This window comes from Neopelma chrysocephalum, unplaced genomic scaffold (genome assembly GCF_003984885.1).
Source record: "Neopelma chrysocephalum unplaced genomic scaffold, ASM398488v2 Primary Assembly neopelma1_74, whole genome shotgun sequence".
Lineage (NCBI taxonomy): Eukaryota > Metazoa > Chordata > Aves > Passeriformes > Pipridae > Neopelma > Neopelma chrysocephalum.
Window position 1 is genome coordinate 6,719,043 of NW_020897735.1, and position 25,249 is coordinate 6,744,291.

The 25,249-nt window shown below is 53.5% G+C and overlaps 1 protein-coding gene across 2 annotated transcripts; it reads right to left on the minus strand.

Moving 5' to 3' along the window:
* Positions 1–1,139: 1,139 nt before the first annotated feature.
* On the minus strand, positions 1,140–23,882 carry SARDH (sarcosine dehydrogenase). Of its 2 annotated transcripts, none has more exons than XM_027687975.1 (22): positions 23,660–23,882; positions 23,473–23,582; positions 22,434–22,752; positions 21,694–21,872; positions 21,028–21,207; positions 20,519–20,642; positions 20,228–20,328; positions 18,953–19,057; positions 18,461–18,590; positions 16,395–16,481; positions 16,191–16,281; positions 14,212–14,353; positions 12,506–12,589; positions 11,928–12,041; positions 11,271–11,409; positions 10,627–10,740; positions 9,101–9,248; positions 8,669–8,762; positions 3,791–3,953; positions 3,346–3,514; positions 2,609–2,744; positions 1,140–1,677 (listed from the first exon to the last, which is right to left on the minus strand). In XM_027687975.1, the coding sequence occupies exons 3-22, from the start codon at positions 22,744–22,746 to the stop codon at positions 1,552–1,554; spliced, it is 2,739 nt and encodes a 912-aa protein (XP_027543776.1). In that variant the 5' UTR covers positions 22,747–22,752; positions 23,473–23,582; positions 23,660–23,882; the 3' UTR covers positions 1,140–1,551. The 2 variants fall into 2 exon arrangements, with proteins under 2 accessions (XP_027543776.1, XP_027543777.1); XM_027687976.1 differs by having other exon boundaries at positions 23,473–23,579; positions 23,660–23,874.
* Positions 23,883–25,249: the final 1,367 nt, after the last annotated feature.

The window sequence follows — 25,249 nt, forward strand, 5'->3', positions numbered from 1 at the left end:
CACCTTGAGTGTAAGGGACAGAGCACTGCACATCAGGAAGGCCTTTTTAAAGCAAAACATGATCTTCCATACACAGAGTGGATCCCTGGCTTGGCAGGGAGGCAGCATGCTCGTTCCCTCGGGACAGGACTGTGGCCACTCCCTCCTCTGCCCTCCTCCTGCCACAGGGAGGGCAATCAGCTCCTATTCAAGAGAAAAATTCATCTCAATCTTGTTTTTTAACGTTTTCAGTAAAACCAAAGCATTTTCAGAGTTCATGCTCTTGCCCGTAGCGCTTGTGGCACGAGGTTAAGGAATTGAAATCAGCTCTAAAGAGGGTATGCACCGAGCAAACCTAGTCAAGGGAAAGAAAGGGAAGAGCATGGAGTGAGATTATTTCTTCAGGCGGGTGAAAGCTCCAGCAGAGATGAGGCCCTCGCTGTGCCCAGCGAGGGGACCAGAGCAAGGGGTAATTGTGGGGATGGGCTGGAAGTCGCTGACCCTTCCCTTTGGCAGCGGGGGGGGTTCGTGGGATGTGTGTGCGTGTGATGGAAAACCTTCCCCAATGCCTCCGAGCCTGGCTCAGCGCTGCCGGGGGCTGCAGGGCTGGCAGCACACGGCTCAGCCTCTGCGGGCCCCCCCTCTCTGTTGGGAGCTGAAAGGAGCCACCTCCAAGGTGACCTTCGGGAAGATGCCAGCAGAGCAGGAGGGATCTGCTGCCAGGGGATGGGGACAAGGTGTCGGTGCCCTGGCTGCCCATTCACACCACAGCTCTGTGACAGGAGCAGCCCAGAGGTTGCAGCTGCCCCATCCCTGGAAGTGTCCAAGGCCAGGCTGCACAGGGCTTGGAGCAACCTGGCCTAGTGGAAGGTGTCCCTGCCCATGGCAGGGATCTTTAAGGTCCTTCCAACCCAAACTAGTCTGGGATTCCATGATTCTATGACACACAAGCACAAACAGTACTGGCAGAGAAAAACCCTGCAGCAGGCAGAGCATCCCCAGCATGAACCTGGGCAATGGCCCTGTGCCTCAGCCCCTTCCCTCCATAGCCCCCACGAGTGTTCCCATCCCAGCTCGGGGTCCCCAGGGCACAGCCAAAAGGAGGTGGCACCCCTTGAAGTGAGCACAGACACAGCAAGGGATCAGAGGCTTGTCAGGTTTGGAGGCTACAGCTGTATTAACAGCAGAGTTAGTTTAAAAAAATTCATTTCCAGACAGTGTGAAACTACATTTTGGGGGAAAGAGTTTTCAGCAAAGTCAAAAACTGAAACCACTTCACATGCAGTCAGGCAAAACACTGTTTTCAGGCCAATTAACCCACAGAAAAGAATTATTGCTGCAGCGGCACCGCTTCGCTTGGGAAACAGAGCAACAGAGTCTTTGGACTTTTTAGAATCTCTTCCTCTTCTCCTCTTTAATTCGACCCAAATTTGCTTGATAAGTTCGCTGCAGGCAGTTGCCTGGCTCTTCCAGCTGACCCCGGAGCCAGCTGGGGCACCCGGGGGCCAGGAATTCTGCTGGCAGCTCCTAATGGGCTCTTCCCTCTCCCCATCCAGCGCCCTCAGCACCTGCTCAGTAAAAGCCCTTCACGCGCTTGTTGTCGGGGTCGAACGGGGACTTGGTGTGTGCTCGGGCGGGGTAGGTCACTCCCATCCGCTCCAGCTCGTAGCTGCCACTCTTCACGAAATCCAGTGAGACCTGTGGGGCAGAGCCATGGAGAAATCCCCATTAGGTGGCAGCCCCCTGCCAGCATCCAAGCTCCATCCCTCGGCAGGCTCCCACCCCACCCCACAGATCTGCTCTCCACAGAAAACCCAGCCCTGCCATTCCAAGAGGATGCACAGAGAGAAGGAAAATAGATGTTGAAAGCACTCTGTTAAAAAAAAAAATTGGTCAGTATTTGAAATTTTTACCTTTTTTTTTTTTTTTTTTTACTTGTGAAGTTATACAATGGAAAGGAAAAAAGGGGGCGGGAAAGGAAAGGGGAAAGGAACAACATTCACCATGGGGAGAAAAGGGTGTTCCCGGGGCAACTGGACCACAAAGCCACTTGAGCTGGGACTCTTGCACTGATGCAGGATTAAAAGTCAAGGCAAGCAAGAGGATGAAAGCACAAGCATATGCACTGCTCACAGTTGGCACAGAGAGGGTCCCTGGGAATGTCATCCCCAACCCTCCGTCCCCACACGGGTTCCTTGGCCTCTGACTACAGCACACTGCTTAATGAGGGCATCTGGTTGACTCTCCAGGAGTCTCCCAGGCTTAATTAAGAGCCTGCTCTGCTCCTATTGGACATTGCTCCCTATAACATAAGTTAATTCACTGCTGCAATTAAATACTCTTGCAATTAACATCCGAGACAGTGCTGGGGCCAGAGAGTGTTGTTGGGACCTCGCAGAGTGACAGCAGGTGAGACTGACCTTGCCACTGAGCCGTGACATCCCTCACCCTCCAGTGACATCCCTCACACTCCAACTTCTACGGGGGAAGCACAAGGGAGCTGCTGCCTCACATCCCAAATGACAGCAATGGGTTTGTGCCTCTGGCTTCAAACCAAACCAGCACTATGTTCCCCCCAAAAGCCCCCTGGGGAAGGAGGCACAGCCATCCCCAGAGGGTCTGTACTCACTGGGCCCCCCTCAGGGTCACGGATGTAGCCGTAGGCGATGGTTTTGTCGATGGCAAACCCAAAGTCTGCCCGACGGATGTGGCCGACCACCTTGCCGTCCCTCCAGACCGCCTCCAGGCCGAACATCGGCACCTTCCTGCGAGGGGAAGGCAGAGCTGCCATCAGCAAAGCCCCACATCAGTCCCCCACAGGCCAGAGGAGTTTGGGGAGACCAGACCCCACCTCTGCCCCAGGCCAGTCCATGTGCCAGGGCTCCCATTGCCCACAGGTCCATGAACCTCCCTGCGCTCAACCCAGGCACTGGCGAAGTCCCTCCAGCCCAATTTGCACAACCTCCCGCTGCTCTGGGTGAAACAAGACCAACCCACTCCCTGTCACACTGTTTCCAGCTCCCATTAAAGGATCCAACAGGGAATTTGCAGCGGGATTTAAATTAGAGATGGAATCAGAGCATGGAAAACAGTTGAGCTGGCTCATAACCGAGCTCCACGTGTGTGTGTGGGGGGGGGTGTGTGTGTACCATCTGTGTGTGTCTGTATGTGTCTGTACCACCTGTGTGTGTCTGTACCACTTGTGTGTGTCTGTGTGTGTCTGTACCACCTGTGTGTGTCTGTGTGTGTCTGTACCACCTGTGTGTGTACAGACGGGGTGGATGGGGATGGTGCTCGTCCTGGGGTGGCCGCTGGTGCTGGAGCCAGCAGTGGTACTCAGCAGTGGTACTCAGCAGTGTTACTCACTCATCTGTGGTGAAGCAGACGAGGCGGCGGAAGATGCCCTTGGCTTTCTGGGCCTCCACGGCCTCCCGGCCCAGGAAGGGGATGCTGGACTTGAGCTTGCAGGTGAAGGCCAAGCCAGCTTCTAGCGGGGTATCGTCGGTGCGCAGGTCCGCGTGCCAGTGCCTGTACCCTGCAGGGAGCTAGCAGGGGTCAACCAGGTGATCTTTGCCAGGGTGAGCAGCATGAGGAGGCCGAGACATCACCTCTGCCTCCTGGACACCCCTTCATTCACTTGGCCCTAGACAAAGCACCCTCGAGAGGAACCCCTACTGGGGAAATCACAGCGCAGAGCACTGGGACCGGTAGCATCTCTGCACCTGCCCTTGAAGCTGGGGAAAAGCTCTTTTGCCCTGGTCCCCTGGCTGGAGGAAAAGCAGCGAGTGCTGCTGTAAGGAGAGCGAGGCACCTTTCTCGATGCTGAGGCTGTCGATGGCTCTGTAGCCGGCGTTGGTGATGCCATGCCGGGCCCCCGCCTGCATCACCGCCCGGTAAACCTTCACACAGTCTGCCTTGGGCACGTGCAGCTCCCAGCCCATCTCGCCCACGAACGACAACCTCATGGCACGGACCTGTAAATGCAAGAGGCCAAACATTCCTGAGGTGGAGCCGGGCTGTGCAGGGTGGGAGAGGCTGCAGAGCCACGTACTCCCGTGTCGGGGGGAAAGCCAGCTTGCCTGGGCACCCTGTGGGCACCTCGTGGTGGAGGGCAGTTCTGTGCTCTTTCTAAGGCAGAGTCAGACTGAATTTCTGACCTGTGTACAGCCTAAATCAGCTACCATCAGTGCCCAGGAGGGATGGACAGTGGGTAGAGGTGGCTCTGTCAGCACCCCCTGGCCACTGATTGCAGGGCTGTTGCAGGCAGCCCAGCTGGGGTTGCTCCGGCTCCAGCCGAGCTTTTGTCTCCCTCTGCTGATCCACTGAGGTGGGAAAGCCGGTCCCCAGCAGGACTGTCCTGCTTTGGGACACTTCATGGCTGCTGTCCCCCAGGGATTTCCCAACTTGGGATGGTGCTCCCACAGCAGAGGCACCCAAAGGCTCCCAGGCAGGGGTTGAGCCCAGTGTCCCGACCCACATCCCACTCACCCCAGGGAGATGCTCAGGTTTTCCCCCACGGAGGTTGTGCCCTAAAGCAGTGCTGCCAAATTAGCTCCACACTGAATGCATGAAGCTCCAAAGAGGGATGAGCAGATCAGCACAGGGGACTGGGTGCTTCTCTGGGGAAACCTTATCCTTGGAGATGGAGCCTGCTTGCACTTCCAGGGGAACAGACCATGCTGGGACTGCCCTACCCATGTTCCCCCAGCTTCTTACCCAGGCAAGCTTGCCTGCATCTTCTTGTTGTCCCTATGAAACAGTCTACATTCCCAAAGCTTTCCAGGCCAGTTGGGGCCACCCCAATTCAGGCACCTTCCCTGGAGACAGCCCTTGTGTCTGAGCTGCGTTTCCCTCTGATTCATCCCATTATATTTCTTCACTTCCTCCCCCACACAACCCCTCTGGTTCATCCCTTTGTATGCACATCAACTGCAAATGCATAGTCTGCTCTGGGAGACAGATCAACTCCAGAGTTGCACCACAGATCGTGAGCTGTCAGTCTTAACAGAGCAGTTTTCAGCTTGGAAGAGACTTCCAGGCAGGTTCTGTTGGCTGGACACACTCCACAGCCTTGGGACTGGCTTGCCCGTGCTGGCTCTGGGTGTCATTGGGGCAGAAGCTTCATTTTGCCATTTGCTGAGCTCTTACTACAACCAGAGCTGGTCCCAGCTGTGCTCTCTAATCCCGAATACAATCAACAACAGACAACAGCAGCTGCTGCCCAAAACAGGCAGAAGTGCCAGAGGGGTGCCTGGACTCTCCTGCTTCCCCTAATATCCCCCTGCAAAAATAATGCCCTCAAGCAGAGTTTAAGGCAGCTTGTAAGAAGCCTTAACCTTTACAATAGGAGTGGAGAGAAGGAAGGAACCCATAGATATTGGGAACTTATTTTGAACCTCCTCCCAACGAGCCATGCCGGGAGCCAGCATTCCCTTGGTCCCTGCAGAGAGGCACAAAGGCTGGCAATCACTTCTTCAGGTGCACACACACAAGGGGTGCAGAGAGGCTTTTTCTGCTACACAAAGGTGTCATCTAATTAGGGAACAGCCAGAGATCAAGCTGCTGCAGCCAGCTTCCATCTCCACTGCGGCAGGAGATGCTCTGGGGACTGACAGGCAACTTCCCGGCTCATTAACCCTGCCTGCGACTGCAACTAAAGTGCACTTAACTATCAAGAGCAAGTTACTCCTGGGAGAAATTTCCCCTCAAACCACTGCTGCTCCGGGTGAGCAAACATCCCAGCAGGAGCTGTGCTCCACAGAGAACACCTTGGAAAATTGGGGTGCCAGTCATTAGCTTTGCACAGGCAGGGGTTGAGGTTGCCCCCACACTTGTGTACCCCGGGCAGGGTCCACATCCCACCACAGAGGCCGAGGGGTGATGCCAAGGGCTGGGCTCAGCTGCTCCTGTGGCTTTCTGCTGAATTCCCCCAGGAACAGGTTTTTCTGTTAGATAGCAGCCAGAGCTATGGAATAGCATCAACTCCTGGGTTTTTGAGCAGCAATTCAAAAGCATTCTAGAAAATGAAAACCTGAACTTTACCCTGTATCCAGCAGTGAAATTCAAAGGGGGACCTTTCTCTGCTGTTCAATACAATGAGAGACGCTATATATAAACTCACAAACCAGTAGGTAATTTCCAGAGTCATTAACTCTGCTGGAACTCTCCTTTCACTCCAGCTGATTTTGTTCAACTACTGAGTTAATGTATGAAAATCTCAGCGATAACTTTTTAAAGATGTTGGGTTCAATTTAATCCCCCTGGAAGGTGATAATATCAGCAAAGGCTTCAGCCTGCTGTCCTGAGAAATCCTCCCACTCTAATTTTGGTGTGGGATGGAGACCCTGGTGTTCATTGTTCAGTGGGGACCAAAGGAGACCTCCTGAGGAGTGGCCTTGGCAGCAGGAAGGGACTCTCCCCCCCAGCCCACACCAATTCTGACAGTGGGGGAATTTAGTCTCAAAAGAAGATACAAAATTTCTACCAGCTATTTTTTCCTCACAGGACTGGATTACTTTTTTATAAACTTGAAGTGAAATGCAAATAAACTAATCACACCCTTGGAGGCAGGAATATTTACACACCTTTCCTAGGGGACAAGGAGATTATTATGAGATGATATCAGCTTGCTACAGTCATGACAAGGGAGGATGTAGGGGGGAATTATAACTCATCAGTGGGGACTAAAATTCAAAATTTTGGACAACCTGCATCAAGGAATTGGCTTTGGAGTCCCCCAGGCCACTGTTCTCCCCCTCCCATTAAGGGACACTGGACTCACTGTGCATTTCTGATACCCCAGCCCAGGGCACACTGGTACTGATGGTTTGGAGGATTAATATGACTTGGGCAAAATCTGTGACTCAGTTAAACCACCCTAAACCCTGGCCAGGCTCTTGCTCACAAATCAAGAAGCCCTAATTTGATTTAGCAGCAATCCCTTCGGCAGCCAGCTGCAGTCGAATTAAAGCCACTCTAATTCTGAATGAAAAGTGGCTGCACGTGGCTTAACCCAATTTCACTAATATCCAACCTGCCTCTAGCTCCCAGCTTTCCTGCTGCCTTTTACAAGATTTACTGCTGCACCTTCACCTCCTTCATCCCCCAGCAGGCACAGGCATGAGAGCCAGAGTGAGAGCTCGGCGTGGTCCCTCCTGCCATCCTGCTCCTCCAGAGGGAAAGGGATGCCCTGGGAACACAGCTTGCCCAGATTTCCCATGGGAAGGATGGGGTACAAACTCGACCTTCTCTTGCAAAGGGTGTTTTTGCAACAAAAGGAATATTTCATATGGGATAAACATCAATGTGAAGGCAAAGTTTCTTGGGAAACGTAGCAAAACCTTTTCCCTGATATCCAAACTTGCCAGCACTAGGTTTTCCCAGGACATTTCTCTTTTGACAAAATGATACTTTGTGGTCACCAACTCTTCTATTTAGGGTGTTTCAAGCAGGCTCAATCAGCAGCCTCACACATGACAGAACTCCCCAAAGAGCTGCCATCACCTCCTTCCCCAGGGATAACTGTTGATGCGTTGGGTGAGGTGGGAGAGGGATTTAAGGTGCTTTTCTCACTGCACCAGGTGAGATGGAGGAGTCCAACCAGGCAGACAGTGCTGTGAAACCTCCCAGCAAACCCCCGGGCTCCACTTCTTTGCAACACAGTCAACGACACCAAACCACTTTAGGCTGAGCCTTCCTCCCTCGACACCTCTGAGTGACACCACCCATGGCTGCAGGGCCTGGCAGAGGTGCTGGGCTGCCAAACTGGGCAAGGTGCATCTCCAGCAGCTTGCTGAGAACCCCCACCCATGGGTCCCTTCCAGGCACCTAAGCCAGGCAGAGCTGCTGCTCATCACCATCACTCCAAAGGGCTTCTTGTCCCCTCGCTCCGGCACCGAGGGGCTTCACCCGAGGTATTAGCATGGAGCAGCACCAATTCTGCACTTTTCTCATCACAGCTGAAGTGAGCCCTGAAGTCTGGGCAAATGCAGGATGATCTGTACTTGTACAGGAAGCTTAAGGCTGTCAGACTTCTCCTGTGATCAAACACAGCGGCTCCCGGGGCTGTCCAGCCCTTATTGCCAGTACCTGACATGCTTTACATTAAATCATCCCTTTTTCTATTTTATGATTAGGAGGAAATGGAAAGTGTCTGGAGTGTCAGGGAAATCTCATCACCAGTGCTCACCCTAATCCATGGGAGGCATCTCTTGTTCCTCTGCCATCGCTGCAAAGCCATGAGTCACCATGTCCCTTCCCCAAGCTCAGCCCAGGCTGTGACACCACTGGGAGGGCTGGGAGAGCAGGCTGGCACCTGGCAGGCAGTCAGGGAAGGAAACATCCTGCTCCCACACTGGATTTTGGCCTTTTCCAACAAAAAATGCAACAAAATGTCCCTGCAATAATGTGGAGGCAGACAAGTTCCCTAGCAGAGAACGTCCAGAGACTGCAATGGGTTGCCCAGAGAAAGTATGGATGTCCCATCCCATCAAGGCCATGTTGGACAGGGCTTGGAGCAACCTGGTCTAGTGGAAGGTGTCCCTGCTCACAGCAGGGAGGTTGGAACGAGATGGGCTTTAGTGTCCTTTCCAACCCAAACCAGTCTGTGATTCTATGCTTGGCTGCACAGGCTGGTGGGTGGCCACTTCAGAGCACAGAGCTCCTGGGGAGCTCAAGGGCTACATCCTACCGTGCATCCTGCAGCTGTGGTGATTTTGTGGGTGGAGAAGGGGAAGGCCTCGTTGCTGAGGTCGGTGTCCAGCACTTCTTGGAGGACGACGCGGCTGTGGGGAAACAGCAAAGTGGGTGTGGTGAAAGGACACAGCTGAAAGGACACAAGGTTATCCCTAAAACTTGCTCTCTCATCCTGTTGGCAAGACAGACTTCTCACTCCAAGGAGGAGCCGATGTGGGTGATGTGCAATGCTGTCAGAGCCTCAAAAGAAATTTAATTTCCCAGAAAATGGAACATTACTCCAGCCGGATCATTGTCATGGGGATCACACCTAGCCCTGCCCAACATGGGGACCTGTATCTGAGACATCCCTCCCTCCCTCCATCCACACATCCCTTCTCCCATCCCTCCCTGCATCCCTCCATGGTCAGGTTCTCCCCACGCTCACCTCAGAGGGCCCTGGATGCTCATCATGCCCAGCTCCTCTGAGCAGTCGAGGAGTTTGCACTGGAGCTTCATGTCCTGCAGCACAGAGGTGATGTGGGACCAGTTGTGCTGGGCCACGGCCCCGCCGATAGCCAGGTAGTATCCATCCCCTGGAAGACACCCCCAGCAGCCTCTCAGGGTCATGAGCATTGGGCTGGGGGTGATGCCCAGCTCAGGTCCAAGCTGGTTTTGCTTTCCAGAGCCTGAGATGGAACCCTGAGTCTCTCCAGCATGCACAGGTGGGCTGCCAAGAGCAGGGGGGTTAAATGGTTCTGAGGCAAGGGAGGGCTTTACTGCCTTTTGTGGGGCTCAGCACAGTGAAAGCCATCAAAACCCCAAAGAAGAAAACGTATAAAAAGCTGTTTGAAACCCGGAGGCGCCTGTGTGTGTGTGAACATCACAGGAAGGGAAAAAAACCTCCTTGTCCCTAGAGACCAAGAGCAAAAGCATTTGCACTTTTGTCCCTGTACGGAACAGACCCTTAAGTGTGGAGGGAAATGGGAGCCACAGGTGGAAGCAGGGAATGCTACAGCGACCGAGCCATAACCAGTGCAGGGGCTGTACTGTACACAAGGAGAAATTTCATCTCGTTGCTAATCCTGGGTGGAAAAATCCCCAAGGATGGTGTTTGAGAGCTGATTAATATGTAATCAATCTTTCCTCTGTCTTTCCTGCCACTACAAAATTGCTCTTTGATAATCTGTCATAATGATAATAAGTGCAGCCACCTACTGTAACTGGAAAAAAAAAGACTTTGCTGTGATTAAACTCCTCCATCGCCCAACAAACCCCACAGCTCTGCCATCCGCTTCCCATCACCCTTCTTCCCCTGCCAGTGCCCCAGACGAGAGGGAAGGAGGATTCTCCCACAGGGATGGAGGATCTCACTTGGCACCCCATGTTGCTGGGGCAAAGGGGGTGAGCTTGCCCCCACAGCACATCTGAAGGTGACACAGTGTGGGGACAGGGCTCTGTGGGCACAAGTGCACACCCCTGTCTGGTGGCAGCCCTGGAGTTTGGCTGTGCTGCCGGAGCCGAGCTCAGCCTCCTCCTCCTCTGCTGCCTAATGCCATTTCTGCCCTCTGGGCTGCTCTGCTCCCTTTCAATTCCTCTTTATTGCAGCTGATAAGGACTCGGACAGAGGTCAGAGCTGCCAGCCAGGGCTGGACAAACCCAATAACACCGATGAGCAGGGCCCTGGGGACAGGAGTGATAATCAGGTTACAGGGACCGAAGGACAGAGGTGGAAAAAACCAGGTGGCTGCCATTAGGAAAATGCAATAACCCCCACGCCTGCAGCCCCTTCAGCGTGGCAGGGATGGAGGAAATGCTAGAACAAACCTGTCACCGTGGCTTCCTGGGACTGGAAAGGTCTTTGGGTGGAAAATGCAGTGGGAGAGGCCGGGAGCTGAGCTGCGGGAAGGTGAACCCAGCCAGTGCCCACAGAAATGCTCCCACCTCCAGCACTCCCGTGCTCAGGACTTTTACCTTCGAAGGCAGGGGCCAGGGGGGAGGCTGGGTCTCCAGGGATGATCCTGCTGACAGTCAGGTCACTCTCCACACCCCCCTGCTTGTTCAGCATGCAGGTGTACACGGTGGAGCCTGCGGGAAGGACACGGGCACTGCTGCCCATCAGCCAGCCAGGCATGGAGCCATGGCCCTGGCAGAGGGAGCTGGGTAGCAGGAAGGTTTGCCCCCATTGTTCCATCAGCTACCACTGCCTGACCGTGCCCTGATGGATCCTGGGGTATCCCAGCACCAGGAATTATGATTTTTCCTCTTTGCTGTGTGAGGAGCTGGATCTTCATCCTTGGAAAAGCCATAACCCGCCTCCCAGCCCCGGAGAAGGGAACAGCAAACCACAGCTGGTGAGGGTTGTGCTTGATTTACTCCAGTACCCATCACATCTCCAGCTGTGATCCACAGCTGGATCCCTCCCTGGCCCCTCAGATCAGAGCACTGAGACTCTGTACAAAAAAGCAGAATCCAGTCTTGTGAAGACAGGGAAAGCAGACTTTCCCACATGCTTCCCACACCCTCTGCAAGAACAGCATTCAAAATAAAAGCCAGTTTAGGCCCCCAAGGGGTTTTCTGGGGTGGGATTTCCCTGGCATGCAGCTGAAATGAAGTACCTGGTGCTTTGCTCACGTCAGCACTGAACAGCCAGTTCGCTGCTTTTGTAGCTTCAGGTCCAACCAAGTAGAATTTCCCAAAATAAGACATGTCAAAGAGAGCCAGGGCATTTCTGCACGTTAAGCATTCATTCTTGATCTAAAATTAAAGCAAACACAGCGCTGAAGCTGAGCCTTGCTCTCACCTCACAAAGGGAAGCACAAATTAAAGCATTTATGTAATGGGAAATGATAGCAGGACACTTGTCTGGTGCCTTTAAAGGCTGTACAACTTCAAAACATTCCTGAAAAAATCAAGTGCTAAATGGAGCAAGCCTGACAAGCGATCCCGTATGCTCAATCCCATTCCTTACCTCACTAACGCAGTGACAGTTATAATTAATAACAATTAAATTTTATCAAATTGATTTTTCCCCCCCCCAAGCTGCTATCAACACTTTCATTTAGGAAAGCAGCAGCTTAATTCCTGTTTCTGAGCACGGTCCACACACTCCTCTTAATCCTTTTGGAATGTTTTTCCCCAGTTTTAGGCGAAGCTTGCTGCCTCCCCTCCCTCTGAACCTCGCCAACTCCACCCAAAGCAGGTTCTGCTGCCTCTGACTGCCCCACTTCCAGATGTGGCCAGGGGAAAGGCGGGGCTGTCACCCCTGGACTCACAACGTCGTGGTGAGGGGGGAAGTCGAAGGTGTACTCGTCCCCCAGCAGCCGGTTGTAGGTGTAATCCTTGTGGCGCTCCCGGCCGTACGCGCCGTAGTAATCGTAATCCAGGACCTGGGGGAAGAAGTGGGAGGATGGGGACAGCGAGGAAGATGATGTGAGGCCGAAGCCAAGGCTCTCCTAGTCCTACTCACCCCACTCCAGGAGAGGAGTCGGTCCATGAAGGATGTGGTTGTGGTGATGGGTCCCCTCCCTGGCATCCCTGCCCATGGGGATGGTCCCCACCCCAGCATCCCTGATATATCATCAATATATCAGTACCTGTTGTTTGGGGGCACTGCAGGCAGATGCTGCCTGTTGCAGAGGGACAGGCAGACAGACAGACACAACATGCACACACAGATCTCCCTCTTTTTGCTGTTACAGTGAATTATAGCCCGAAAGCTCTTATAGACCCTTTTTGGGGACATGCAACTGCTGCAGCATATCACACACCCTGCACACACACAGGATGCATCCTACATGCTCTGGGCACAGCTGGTATCCTCAACACCCCCCAAAACACGTTCCATGCTTACCGGGGCTGCTCCCCTGGGGCTGAACCAGCCTGGCCTCTCCCAGCCGTGCCGCTCCTGGAAAAAGCAGCCCTGTCGCAGCAGCTCCTACACCAGAGAAATGGGAACAAATGGTCTTTAAAAAAGCCTTTTCACTGCCTTCTGAGCAGTGTCCAGGCTGCCCTCCTCAGGTGCGGGTTCGTGCTCCAGATCAGACTTGTGACCCCTTGGCTTTGGCTGGCAGCAGCCAAAATCAGCACTGCAGTTTGTCTTTTAAAACAGCGGCAAACTTGCCTGCAAATTGCCTGATTTTTATCCCCCCCCCAAAGAAGGATATTTGCCTCAAGGGTAGTCGAGAGGCAGCATCTGAGCAGCCCAGCTGTGCACCCCCAAAAACCTGTGCTATGGTGCCCAAATTACTGACTGAGAGGTGCTACATCCACAGAGTGAGATTACCCCTGATGTTCACAGACTAATTACATAATAACATTTAAGATTTATACAGCAACCTTCTCATTCCTCCTCTGTGCTCTCAGGAAAATCTCTCTGCACGCAATTAATTAGGGATCCATTAAGATATTTTTGTTTGGGGCCTCTGTTCAGAAAAGAATAGATTTTGTTGAACATTTCAGAAATGATTCAGTGCCTATTTATAAAACACGGCACATGTTCTGGAGCTGCATGGATAAATACCAGGCTGTCAGTCAAATGGGCATTGCTTATTAGACATGCTATTAAAAAATAAATTGCATCCTCAGTGACAGAAAACAACTGAGCTGTCAACCAAACACTGGGGGCTGGAGGGCAGGGATGTCTGTTTTACTGCTTGAGCCTCTGCTCTCCATTGGAAGAGGGATAGTGTGATATGGATCAGAGACAGGCAGAAATGGGCTTGGGAAATGTGGCTGCTCCTTGCCAGGGCTGGGATTGGGGCTGGTGGTGATGTGGTGGGACAAGACACTGATGCTGAGTCACTCCAAGCACCCTGGGGGTGCTGAGTGATTTGGGGGGCTCTGAGCTGCAGTGGCTTGGGCGCTGCTGGTGCTGCAAAATGCTGGAAACTGGATTTTTCTCACAAGTGCTACATCTAAAGGGTGCTCACCTACAGAGCTCTGTGCAAGGAAGTGGCTGGCAAAGGTAGGAGCTGGGGGGAGCTCTGGCTGGTGGCTCCAGGGAGTAAAACCACTTAGAGGGTGCTGGCAAAACCACCTCTGCAGAGGCACAGCTGCTCCCCACTCTTCCCACATCCCTCCCCATGTCCTGGCTTCTGTTTTGGGGAGAAGCTGCTGCTGAGGTGATAGGTCCTGCTGCTACAGGACATGGTGAGCAGCAGGAGATTCATTCCTGTGAGCATTTGGCATCCTCATCCCTGGCAGCTGCCCCCGAGCTGGGCTGGCAGTGAATCGACTCAGCCTCTGAACTCTTCTCTCCACCTTTCCCTTGCCCAGTGGCCATCACCAAGCTCTTAAGCCATTTTGCCAAGTTAAATATTGAAGGAAAGCTTGGCATCTCTACCATTAAACCATTCATGGCCCCAGCACCCTCACAGTGTGCACTCAGTATGCTTTGGGATTGGCAGGGATCTCCCCAGGATGGATGGATGGGAGCACGGATGCAGCACAATGCTCTGGGGAGCGATACAGCCACAGCCACTCCTTGTGACCTCTTTTTTTGCTGCAAGGATGCTGTGAGGGCACCCCATTGCTCCTCACATGGCAAAATGTCCTCACCTCGTGCAGGGGGTCCTTCCTCATGTTGCGTCCTGCCAGTGGCTCGTCATGGGGGAACACCACGGAGTAGTTCTTGGCGTAGGACTCGTGGCTCCGCTCCCGGATCCAGCGGTTGTTGTCGGTGAGGGAGCGGTGGAACCTCCTGGAAGGCAGGGAGAGAGCAGCGTCCCAATGGGCCCACCAGCTCCTGGGGTGCCTCCTCTTGACCAGACCCAGATGTGGATGCAGCTGCTGAGGTGTAAAATTGCTATTTCCTGCGCCAGTTCCACGGGTAGAAGAGCAGAGGAACCAAGCAGAGCCTGGCGCTGGCCAGGAGAGCCAGCACCCCTATCCAGCTCCCAGCCCTACCCCAGAGCAACTGGGAGCAGAATACACCCCTTCTGGAGGGGAAAAATAATAAAAAAAATGAAACTTGAGGTTAATTCTGCCCCGTCAGCCTCAGAGCACACTCCAGGTTCAAATGCAGCCCAATGAGGAAATGAGCCCTGGATATTCTTTACATTCTTCATCCAATTCTCCCCAGGCTGAAATACAAATAAAATCTGAATAATTTTAGATTCGTTTGACATATTTTCATCTTTCAAACAGAAAAGCTCCTTGGAGGAATGTGTCAGCTCAGCACACACTCAGGTTTTTATTACCAGAGACCCATAACTCATGGAGAGCAGCACTGGGCACTGTGGCACTTTTCCCAGGGCTGGAGAAAAGGAGGCAGAAAAGGAGGAGATGAAAGGCAAGAAAAAATGTCATTTCTAAGGTCTTTTAAAATGATACTTTGAGCTTCCCTCCCCACTGCTCGGATTCAGGGGAGAGGCAGGGCACCAGGGCTGAGCTCTGCAAGCAATGCAAGTGATGCTCCCCAAAACCAGCCGTGGGCTCCCTGTGAGAGCAGCTGCCTCTTCTGCTGGCAAGGGACAAGCAGAAGGTGACACATGGCATGTCACTGGCACCCCTGGTTGCCCCATCAGCCCCAGCCCCTTCACCAACATGTTGAATTTTTGACAGCAGCAAGCGGGCAACAGCTGCCAGATGAAATATTTACAAGTGAGTGTTTTGAGAGGATAAATATTGAAATGTGCAGAAAAGGGAGTTATTTAAAGAGGAGCTTAGTAATCATCAGCCAAAGGAAAAAAAAATGGGACTGACAGCTTGATGACAGGGCAGATGGGATATGGGGGATGCTCCATCCAGGTGCAAGGGATGGAAAGCCCCCAGCTGCTCTAAGTGGGGCTGGGGTCACCCTGAAAGGGCTGTGGTGGTGCCAACCCAGTGCCTGTCCAGCCTGGGGATTTCTCCATCACTCCATCCCCATCCCTAGCCCAGCTGGTAAAGGAAGGGAGCTGGAGGCACATCTCCCACTGATCTCTGCAGGCCCCAATACCCCACTCCCCCACCCTGAGTCAGTGGGGCACTTACAGCTTTACCACTAAAGCAACAGCATTTTCAAAGCTTTGTCCCCGACAAGGTGGTTGCTGTCACTAACAGCCCTGTAAGAAAGCCCACACCCAATCAAAGACAATCAAGCAAGTCAAAAGCAATTACTGAGCCAACATCTGCACAGTCAAAACTCTCGGCCCGTGTGGTGCTGCAGAGGGGGGCAAAGCTAATCTTTCTGCTGTTAAAATCATCCCCCCCGATTATTAAGTTAGAGGATTAGGCACGGCACTAATTGAACAACAACAAAACCCAAACGTAATTAGCCTGTCCTTCCCCATCACCACCATCTCCTTGTGCCTGATGGAAGCTGTTTGTGTAGAAGTGGAATGAGGCGAATGAGATAAACCCCGTGTGTAAATTCATTAAACCCACTGAGTGTAATTGATTCCAGCTCCTTGGAGGGACACAGGCGGTGGCACAGATGGTGCCAGGACACCCATTCCCGATGCCAGCAGCCAGTCCTGCCTTGAAACTGTCCCCAAGGACCACCCAAGGATGAGGGGTGTCAGTGAAGGAGACCTGGGACAGGCGGGGTGACTTGCCTGATGTCATAGCCATACATGTCCTTCTCCGGCCGCCCGTGGATGATCCAGTGAGCCAGTTCCCTCCCACAGCCGCCTCCCAGCATCATCCCTGGGGGAAGAGGAGAGGATACAGATGAGGCCAGAAGGCCAAGCACAGCTGTGGGTGCCAGGCTCTGCCTGGGATATGATGCCCAAGGTGTGACTCCTTTGGGTCTCTCTTACCAGCGCTGTTGAAGCCACAGCCAAGGAAGAACCCTCGGACTTCTGGAGCTTCTCCCATGAGCGGCTTGTGATCAGCTGTGAACGACTCTGCAAGACAGAGGGGATGTGCCAGTGAGGCCAGGACAGGCTTCTGGGGACACATCACACACTTTAGGAGCAGGTTTCCTGAAGCTTCCTGTGCTGACCTCATCCTGCTCCCAGACAGATCAGTGGGGCCAGAACTGGACCAATACCAAGCACTTCCCAGCTTGGGAGTAGACTGAAAATTTGGGAAACAAAATGAATCCCCCAAAAGAAGTTGCACGAGGCACTGTGAGGGCTCTTTCTTTCTCCCAATCCCCCAGTCAAGGGGGCTGCACTGATCTGTTTGTTGCCTTTTCAAAGTCTGAGCCACATTTCATGATGACTGTATTTCACCTTCATTGAGTTCTGCTGGGAAATTCCATGACTTTCAGCTACTTTGTTCAGCTGAGGGACTGCTGGTGATGTCTCCCCAGACTCCTGTGCTAATGATGTCTCCTGCTGCCAGTGCTATTCCACAGGGCCATCAGCCACAGTCCCTGTGCAAGTCCTCACTAGGGAGGACAGCAAAGCACCCTGACAGAGGGGTGCAATCCTCCTCCCTTTTTTGGTGGTTCATCCACCCACATGAAAGGAGAGAGGGAAGACAGAGTTCAGTCTGGTCCTTCCCCCCTCAGCAGTGCCCAGCTTGTTTCCCATGATCACTGGAGAAGGCAAGAGCAGAGCCACAATATTTCCACTGTCACCAGAGCAGCTCCTCATGTGCCAACATCCCCATACTGATACATCAGGTTAAAACTCAATAGAGCAACACCCAAAGCACCTCCCCTTCCTTCCAGCCCAGCTGACTTTGCCTTGGGACAGACAGTGAGGACTCCCAGGGACCTTGGCACAGTTACCCACAGCAAAGAGGACAAGCCTTGGCTGTTTGCTTCAGCCCAGCGTGACTCAGCTGTCACAAACTGCTGGTTTAAATCAAGAAAGAGAAAAGGAAGAGCACTGACCCTTTGGAAATGACATTACTGTACTACAAAGGGTAGACATTCATCTACCAGACACCAGCTCTGCTCACACCACAGTGTAATCAAACCACCGGACCCAGGGCCAAGGTCTCCACCTTGTACACGTCATGTTTGATCAGCCACGGGGCAGGAGACGTGCCCTACTTTCCCCTCACACAACCATAAAGGCCTCAAGGGTTCCCTGTTAAGTGCCTCAGCAAAAAGAGCTTTATTACAGTTTCTTTTTTAGCATACGGTGGATTTTAAGGCCAAACCAAGTGTGCAGGTCTGGGGCTCGATGGCTGGCATCACCTCCAGCTGCCACTGCAGCAATATTATGGCCTTTAACTCCACACCAGACAGCCTAGGATGTAAATCTAGGTGAATCTAATGTCATTGGCCCAGAACGAAATAGTAAAAATAATTATATAAGATAAGTCTTGGTAAAACAATGGTCACTGCTTGAAAAAAATCTGGCCCTCAATTTTCCAGTCCAGTGGCCACAACACTGTCTGTAAATCTGTGCTATTCATGCCCAGATAGGACTAAGGCAAAAAGCTCCCCAGGGAAATTGTTTTAAACTAAGAGAGAGTCAATTTAGATTATAAGATATCTACAAGATTATAAGATATCAATAAGATTATAAGAAATTATAAGAAAGAAGTTATTTACAATACAGGTGGTGAGCCTTTGGCACAGGTTGCCTGGAGAAGCTGTGGCTGCCCCGTCTCTGGAAGTGTTCAAGGCCAGGTTGGACAGGGCTTTGAGCAACTAATTCAGTGGAAGGTGTCCCTGCCCATGGCAGGGGGTTTGGAACTACACGATCTTTAAAGATCGGTCCAACCCAAACCATTCTGTGAGCCTATGAATCTACAGTTCTATTTCTCCACCCAGGCTAAGCCTGGAATGCCACCCCTTGGAAGATGACATCACTGCAGCCAGACCACCAGCACTTTCTCTGCCTTCAGAGAGTTTTCCTTTTTCTAGGTTATGAAGTTTCCCTTTGCCTCTAGCAAGATCCTGGTGCCACCACAGCCGTGTTACCTGGCCCACAGACAGTGGATTTAATGCCCGTTTTCTCCAGCACTGGCACTCTGTTGATGGCACCTTCGATGTGTTGCATGAAAACATCCCAATCCAGGTCAAACAGGCCAAAAGCAAATTTTTCAGATACCTGAAGGTGGGAAACAGGAATCAGGACGCAGAATAGAGTACAGCTGCTGCTGTAAGAACTTCTCAGCTCTGGCACCTGCACCTGGATAAAGGGACGATGCACAGGGCAGGGACTGCACAGTGGCCTCTGAATCTCCCCAGACCAGCCTTTTCATCTCATTCCTGTTGCCTCTGTATTGCCTGTCTGTGCCACAGACAGACCCAAAGGGAAGTTGTTCTCCCGTGCTTTGCCCACCAGCCCCACAGAGGTTGGTACCCACAGAATCAAGGGGCTGAGGCTCTCACACTCGCGCCCATCCCTCTGAGGTGGGTTCCCTGGAAACCTGCCTTGTTCCCCCCAGAAAACCTCCTGGCACTGCTCACCTCCTCCCAGAAGATGGGGTTTGACTCATATCCACCCACGGAAAGGGCATCGCCTTGGAGACGGAGATAGACCGAGGCGTCGTGATCGCGAACATTCGGCATGTTCTGAAAAACAGGGAGGGGGAGCGGAGGGGTGAGAGGGGAGTGAGAACAATGAGGACACCCCTACACAAGGTGGAGGTCCAGGACAGAGGGTGGGCACCTGCAGCAGTGACCTGCCAAGGATGGGAGCAGCAATGACTCCCTGGGTGTTCCCTCAGCCCTGAAATTTGGGTGCCTGTGTTGTCCCAAGAGGAAGGCGCCCGGCTCAGCTCCAGCAAAGCTGGTGAAACCACAGGCAAAGTGGCTTATGCAGACATGTGAGCAGCACTGGGGGTGCTCAGGGGAGCCAGAGCAGCCCCCGTGGTTGATCCTAGCTCAGAAAACATCACTCCTCCGCCACCCGCCTCTGCAGGAGGAGGCAGCAGCTCAACACGTGGGCAGCGGTGCGCGAAGAATGAGGGATTTGTTCTCGTGAATAATGGATGGAGAAACATTTAGATAACATGGAAGTACTGCTGTAGGGCCTACTGCAATCCATGTTGACAAGCGGAATTAGGTGGATTGAACAAGAGGCACCGAGGTCTGCAAGCTGCAGCCTCTTCTCTGAAAAGTCTTTCTGTGCACAGCACAGTGGAGTTACTGGGATAGAAATGTAATCATGGACAGCACTTTTTACAGTGAGGCACCTCGTACTGAAAGGTCAGACACACACTGTGTCAGTGGGATGGAAACTAATTAATGTGTCACCCTCAAAGCACTGGTGCCTGAGACAATGAAGCCTCCTTCAACTCCTGAGAAATTCTCCGTAGCCGAACGGCAGGAACAGATTTTTTGGGACAGTTTAGAAATGCTTGGAGAGTTACACCTCTGCCTGCTGGGACTGGGGCTTGTTCAGAAAGTGTTCGGGATCTTTATGAATCTGCTATCAGATTCACCAAGCACAGCAGAGATCCTATAACAATTCTACTGAGGGGGGAAAAAAAAAAAGAAAAAAAGAAGTATCTTACCAGTTGTAACATTGTTAAATATTAACTCTGGCTCTGTTCAAAGTGGTCTGACAGCCCTGCTAGGTGTGCGCCTCCCCAAACGCAGAGCCCAGCCTGGCAGCACATGCCCACGCTGAAGGCAGGAACAGAGTGGGGTCCCACAGGTCTGGGAGCCCCAGGAAAGGAGGTCATTCCTGCTTCACCAGCACTGCCCCCCCGAGCAGAGGAGCCGACCTGCAGCACTGACCTGGATGCCCTCGATGCGCTCGGTCACCACGTAGGCGTGGTGCATCCCCACCAGCGGCACGTGCACACCCGCCAGCCGGCCCAGGGCTCGTGCCCACACACCTGCCGAGAGAGCAACCCCAGGCTGAGCCTCAACCTGTCCTCCACACCCCCCAGAAAGCTGTCCTGCAGCCCACCCAGATGAGGGGACAAGGACTGCTGCAGACCCTCCGGTTCACAGGATGCAAAGCCAGCTGTGCCCCGTGGCCACAGCCCCCATCCCACAGCTTCCCCCCTGCCTTGCGCCCTGTACCTGCACAGTTCACCACGCAGGGAGTCTGGATGGTCCCGTGGGCTGTCTCCACTGCATACACCCTCTTCACCCCGAAATCATCAGCTCTGACTTGAATTCCAGTGACTGGGCAGTTCTCAATGATCTGGTGGCACAGGAAGGGCAGCAGGGTCATGGCAGGGTCACAAGGGCACTGGGACAATCCACCTCACCTGACACCCAGCCCCCAAATCAGGGGGAAAAATTACTCTAAGAAGTGGTCTGGTAATGGCCATCTCCCTGCCTTGGGTGCCTTGTCATGCTCCTATAGGTCTTTTTTCCACCCTATATTTTTCCTGGACCTCATGGTTCAGGAAATCTTTGCCAGCTTTGTCACTGTGACTCAACCAACACGACAACATCCTTCTTGGGAAAGATCTGATTGTGCAGGAGCAGTTCTGCCTTGGTGGGAAAGGAGATGGAGAAGGAGGGGATGAAATCTCCTCCCAGGATAAATAGGCATTAATGAGCAATTACTAATTAAGAACTACCGTAGCTCCTCTGGCAGTTGCTGCTCTGGCAAGAGTTGAGCAGGTCCCAGCTGGATCCATGGTGCCATCCTTGGGGACGTACAGGGTGCCGTACAGGTCATCAATGTTCATCAGTGGGTACAGGTCCTTGGTCTGTGATGGGCTCAGGACGTAGGATTCCACACCATACACCTTCCCCAGCTGCCAATGGACAAGAAAATCAGAAGCTGAAGCAGGAAACAAAAGCTTTGCTCATTGCTTGCTGCTGGAGGAGGAGGAGGAGGAGACCCCCAGGACATGTTCATCTCCCTGGTGAGGCAACTGCTGCACCAAAGCAAACCCTAATCTCAGTGTGGGGTGGGATGGTCTGCTCAGATTTCAGGGAATATGGCCCCGTATTGCTGCCCATGCAGCTGGAAAAATGATGCTGCCACTACCTGAATGGTCAAAAATCCATGGCTGGATTTAATTCTGCTGACTTTGGAGCATTTTGCCAGATTTTGGCAGCTTTATGGAAGTCAGGAGGCTGCCCTGGAAGCACATCCAGGCCACTCACAGCTCTCTGGGTGGGAAGGCAGTGAGGGATGGATCATTCAGAGACCTAGGGACCCCCAGCCCCACTCCCAAATAAACGCCACCTCCTACAGCCCGCTCAGCTGGGGGACACACAGAGGGGTTTCTTCCTACCGACATGAGCCTTTTGTACTCGTCGAGGCGCTGCTTGTTGGAGGCGATGAAGAGCCCCCCGTTCTCCACCCAGCCCGTGTGCAGCCCCGTCTCCGCCGGCAGATCCCGGCTGACCACATCCCGTGTGTGCGCCAGCAGCTCCACCTCCACATCGCTGGGACGCAGCTGCCACAGGAGACCTGGGGACACACACACACAGAGCCCACGGGTGGGACAGGCGCTCCATCACCCCTCCATCACCCGGAGTGGGATGCAGAGGGAGCTCCGTGATCCCACGTGTGTCCCGCGTCACCCTGCGGGGCTCTTGCTCCATCTCGTGGATACGTGGGAGCGCTACAAACCATCGGTTTCTGTTTTCCTTGGGCGTTAAATGAATGGGAAAAAGGAGTGGACGACCCCAGAAGTGACAAAATACAAAAGAGCGTGTATAGCTCCTCCTCCCTGCCAAAGAAAAGTGGCTTAAAGAAGGAAAAAAAATACCTGTGGAAAAAAAAATGTTTCCTTTTCCTGTGGCCACATGAATCTTAAAAAAGAAGAAATTAAAAAAAAATTTGGGGGGATGTTCAATAGAAAAAGAAAAACAGAAATGCTGAAATTCTCCACATTTAAAGCCCAAACTCTCCAGCACATCCAGATGCAGCCTGTGCAATGGATTCACTCCATGGACAACGGCACATCCCAAATCATGGCCATCCCAGTGCCCACCCCGGGGAGCCCTCGCGCTGTGCCCACCCACTCACCAGCCGTGTGCCAAGTGGTGCCCGAGGTCAGGCGGTCCCTCTCCAGCAGCACGACGTTGGTGACCCCCAGCTTGGTCAGGTGATAGGTGGTCTGGCAGCCCAGGCTGCCCCCCCCGACCACCACCACCTCGGCCGAGGATGGCGGGGGCCGGCTGGGCTCCCCACTCCCGGGGCCTTCCTCCTTCAGGGTCTTCTGGTACGGGACACTCTTCTTGGCCGTGGGCCCCGTGGCACTGCTGAAGGGCCGGGGGCTCCTCCAGGGGGCTGGCAGGCGGGGGGCAGCTGCCCGCAAGGCACAGCTCACGTAGGACATCTCCACCTGCAGATCCCAAAATCGTCTCTCTGGCACGGGTAGGGATCCCCAGCCAGCCTGGCTGCTCAACTCTCCACCGTTTCCGTGGGAGCAGCATCTCTGGGTGCTGAGCAGGGGCTAAACGAGCCCTGGGGCACATCCCGTGGGAAATGGGATCTCAGTTGCACGTGTGTGCAGCTCCCAAACAACCTTTGAAGGGCCCCCCCCTTAAAAAGGGGACTTGGGAATGCCGAGGGCACATCAACCCTGTGCTTGCTCACGCCTTCAGAAACCACATTTTTTTTTCCCCCTGGAATTCAGGAGCTGTTTGGCCACGATGAAGGTGCCAAGTTTGCTCCCTATCAGAGGGTGGTGCAATGGCTGCTGGGGGTGGAAACGGGACAGATCCTGCCTGCAGATACCCTGCAACCCCTGGAGACCCTGCATGCAGGTCCTGGCTGAGGACATGGCTCAGGGATCACTCCCAGCACATGGTTTTGGGTGCACAAAGGGCGTGCAGCGGGGTCTCACAGGCCAGCACTCCCACACGAGCCATGGCTGGGAGCTGCCCCAGAGATCACCCCATTGAGACCCCCAGCTTGCTGCCACGTGGCCTCCAAAACACTCACTATCCCCCCTCAGCCCCCCCCCAGCCCAGCCAAGCTGCAAACTCCTACTCGGAAATCCCGTGACACCGCAGGAGTTTCCCGGACAGCCCACGGCACATTCCCACCGGGATCCACTCACCAGCGAGGCTCACTTGGGCTGGCTTTCCCTGCCGCGATGGCCGTGGGGCCCCTGCCTTCCTCCGATGCTCTCCTCCTCCTCCTCCTCCTCTTCCGTCCCTTCTGCCCCTGCTGCAAAAAATATTAACCAGCAACCGGAGGCGAGCGGAGCCAGCCCCGGAGGAAGGGAAAGAGGGGCTCCTTCGTACCCCTTCTCGTGGCTCAGCTGCTCCTCAGCCAAGACAAAAAGTCCAGCAGAGAGAAGAAATTCAAAACAGGGAGGAAAATGCTGCTTTTCTCCCCGGCTCGGTGCCCAGCAGAGAACAAACAGCCCAGCTGGGGCCAGGGGGACTCGCAGCCTCCCGGGCTCGCTCGGCGCTGGCTGGAGTCGTCAGCTGGATGCCAGAGAGCAAACACGGCGAGGAAAGGCACCATCTGACCCTCCTGCCGCAGTTCCCAGCGGCTACACTTTAAGAGCAGAATTAAAATTAATTTAGGTATTTCCTAAGCCAGACCCGAGAGCTCAAAGGTTTATTGTTCCTCCTGCTCAGGACTCACCCCTGGAATTAGGGCTTGTTCGGGCAGGATACACAAGTTCTCCTGAAGGGCCTCATTCTGGTATCTTGGAGAAGCAGAAGTCGGGGTGGAGTCGGGGTTTACCCGGTGGTTGGGAGGGATCGGGGTCCCAGCAGCATTGTGGTCCCTCAGGCAGCATCACCCACCCCTACAGAGCCCTGAGCAGCCCAGGGACTGTGCTCTGGAGGACTTTTACCATCCAGCAGCAACGTGACCCTAGGAAGTGCCCCCCACTGCCTCCTACACCCCTGCTCTTCCCACTGAACACACTGTGGTACTCAGTCTGCATCCAAATTCCTCCAGTTTGGGAAGGGTTTGAACAGGAGCAGAGGGGTTCACTTGTTCCAGCATTAGCCCATCTCCAGCAGCATTCCTCTCCTTCCCCCAAATATAAAACCAGTTTCTCAGTTTTAAAGAGGGCCCCAATTCCTCCAGACTTCTTTATGGACTAATTGCTCAGAATAACCACAGAGCTGCAAACAAGTCTAAACTCCTGTTTGCAGTGGGGTGTTTCTGTTTGACAGGCCAGAACCATTTCATCAGTGTGTCCTAATTATAAATATGACCTTTGGGTTAGACCAGACGTAGAACAATACAAGCCCAAGTCTGTGTTCAGCAGCGTGAGCCCTTCACCAAGCTCAGGACGGACAGTGGGGAAAGTGGCAGCTGCTACAGCCCCTCTGAGCCCTAATGTGACTCCAGAGAAGGAACAAGGTTGGTTATTTTTTGTGATGGTCAGTCCAATGTAGAGGGAGCTTATGCCAGTTTAATCTTTCTCTATAGCTTTTAGGTTAATTCTAAAATAAGGAGCACAGTGGTTGGTGTGCGCCAGCTGGAGTTTTCTAGGTCACAGAAAATGCAGGGTTGAGCCAGCCAGGCGTGCTGTGGAGCCACGGTCAGCAGTGCCTGAGCCATCCTCATCCTCACCCTCATCCCCTTGGGAGCTGCACAGGCAGAGCTGTGCACTCACCTCTGCACCACAACCTGAAACGGGGCTTAAGAAAGCATTACCAGGACATGACCCCAAGCCAAAAGCAGCTGGATCCCACACAGTCCTGCCGGGCAGAGCTTTTCCAAGCTCTCCTCTTGGTAACCCCCTGCCTCAGTTCCCCCATCCTGACTGCACAGCGGTTCAGCCCCTTGTTTTGGGATCCACTGGCCCAGGTGGCACGTGAGATCACCCCCAGCCACGGCAGAGGGAGGTGGCCACACACGGGCCGGTC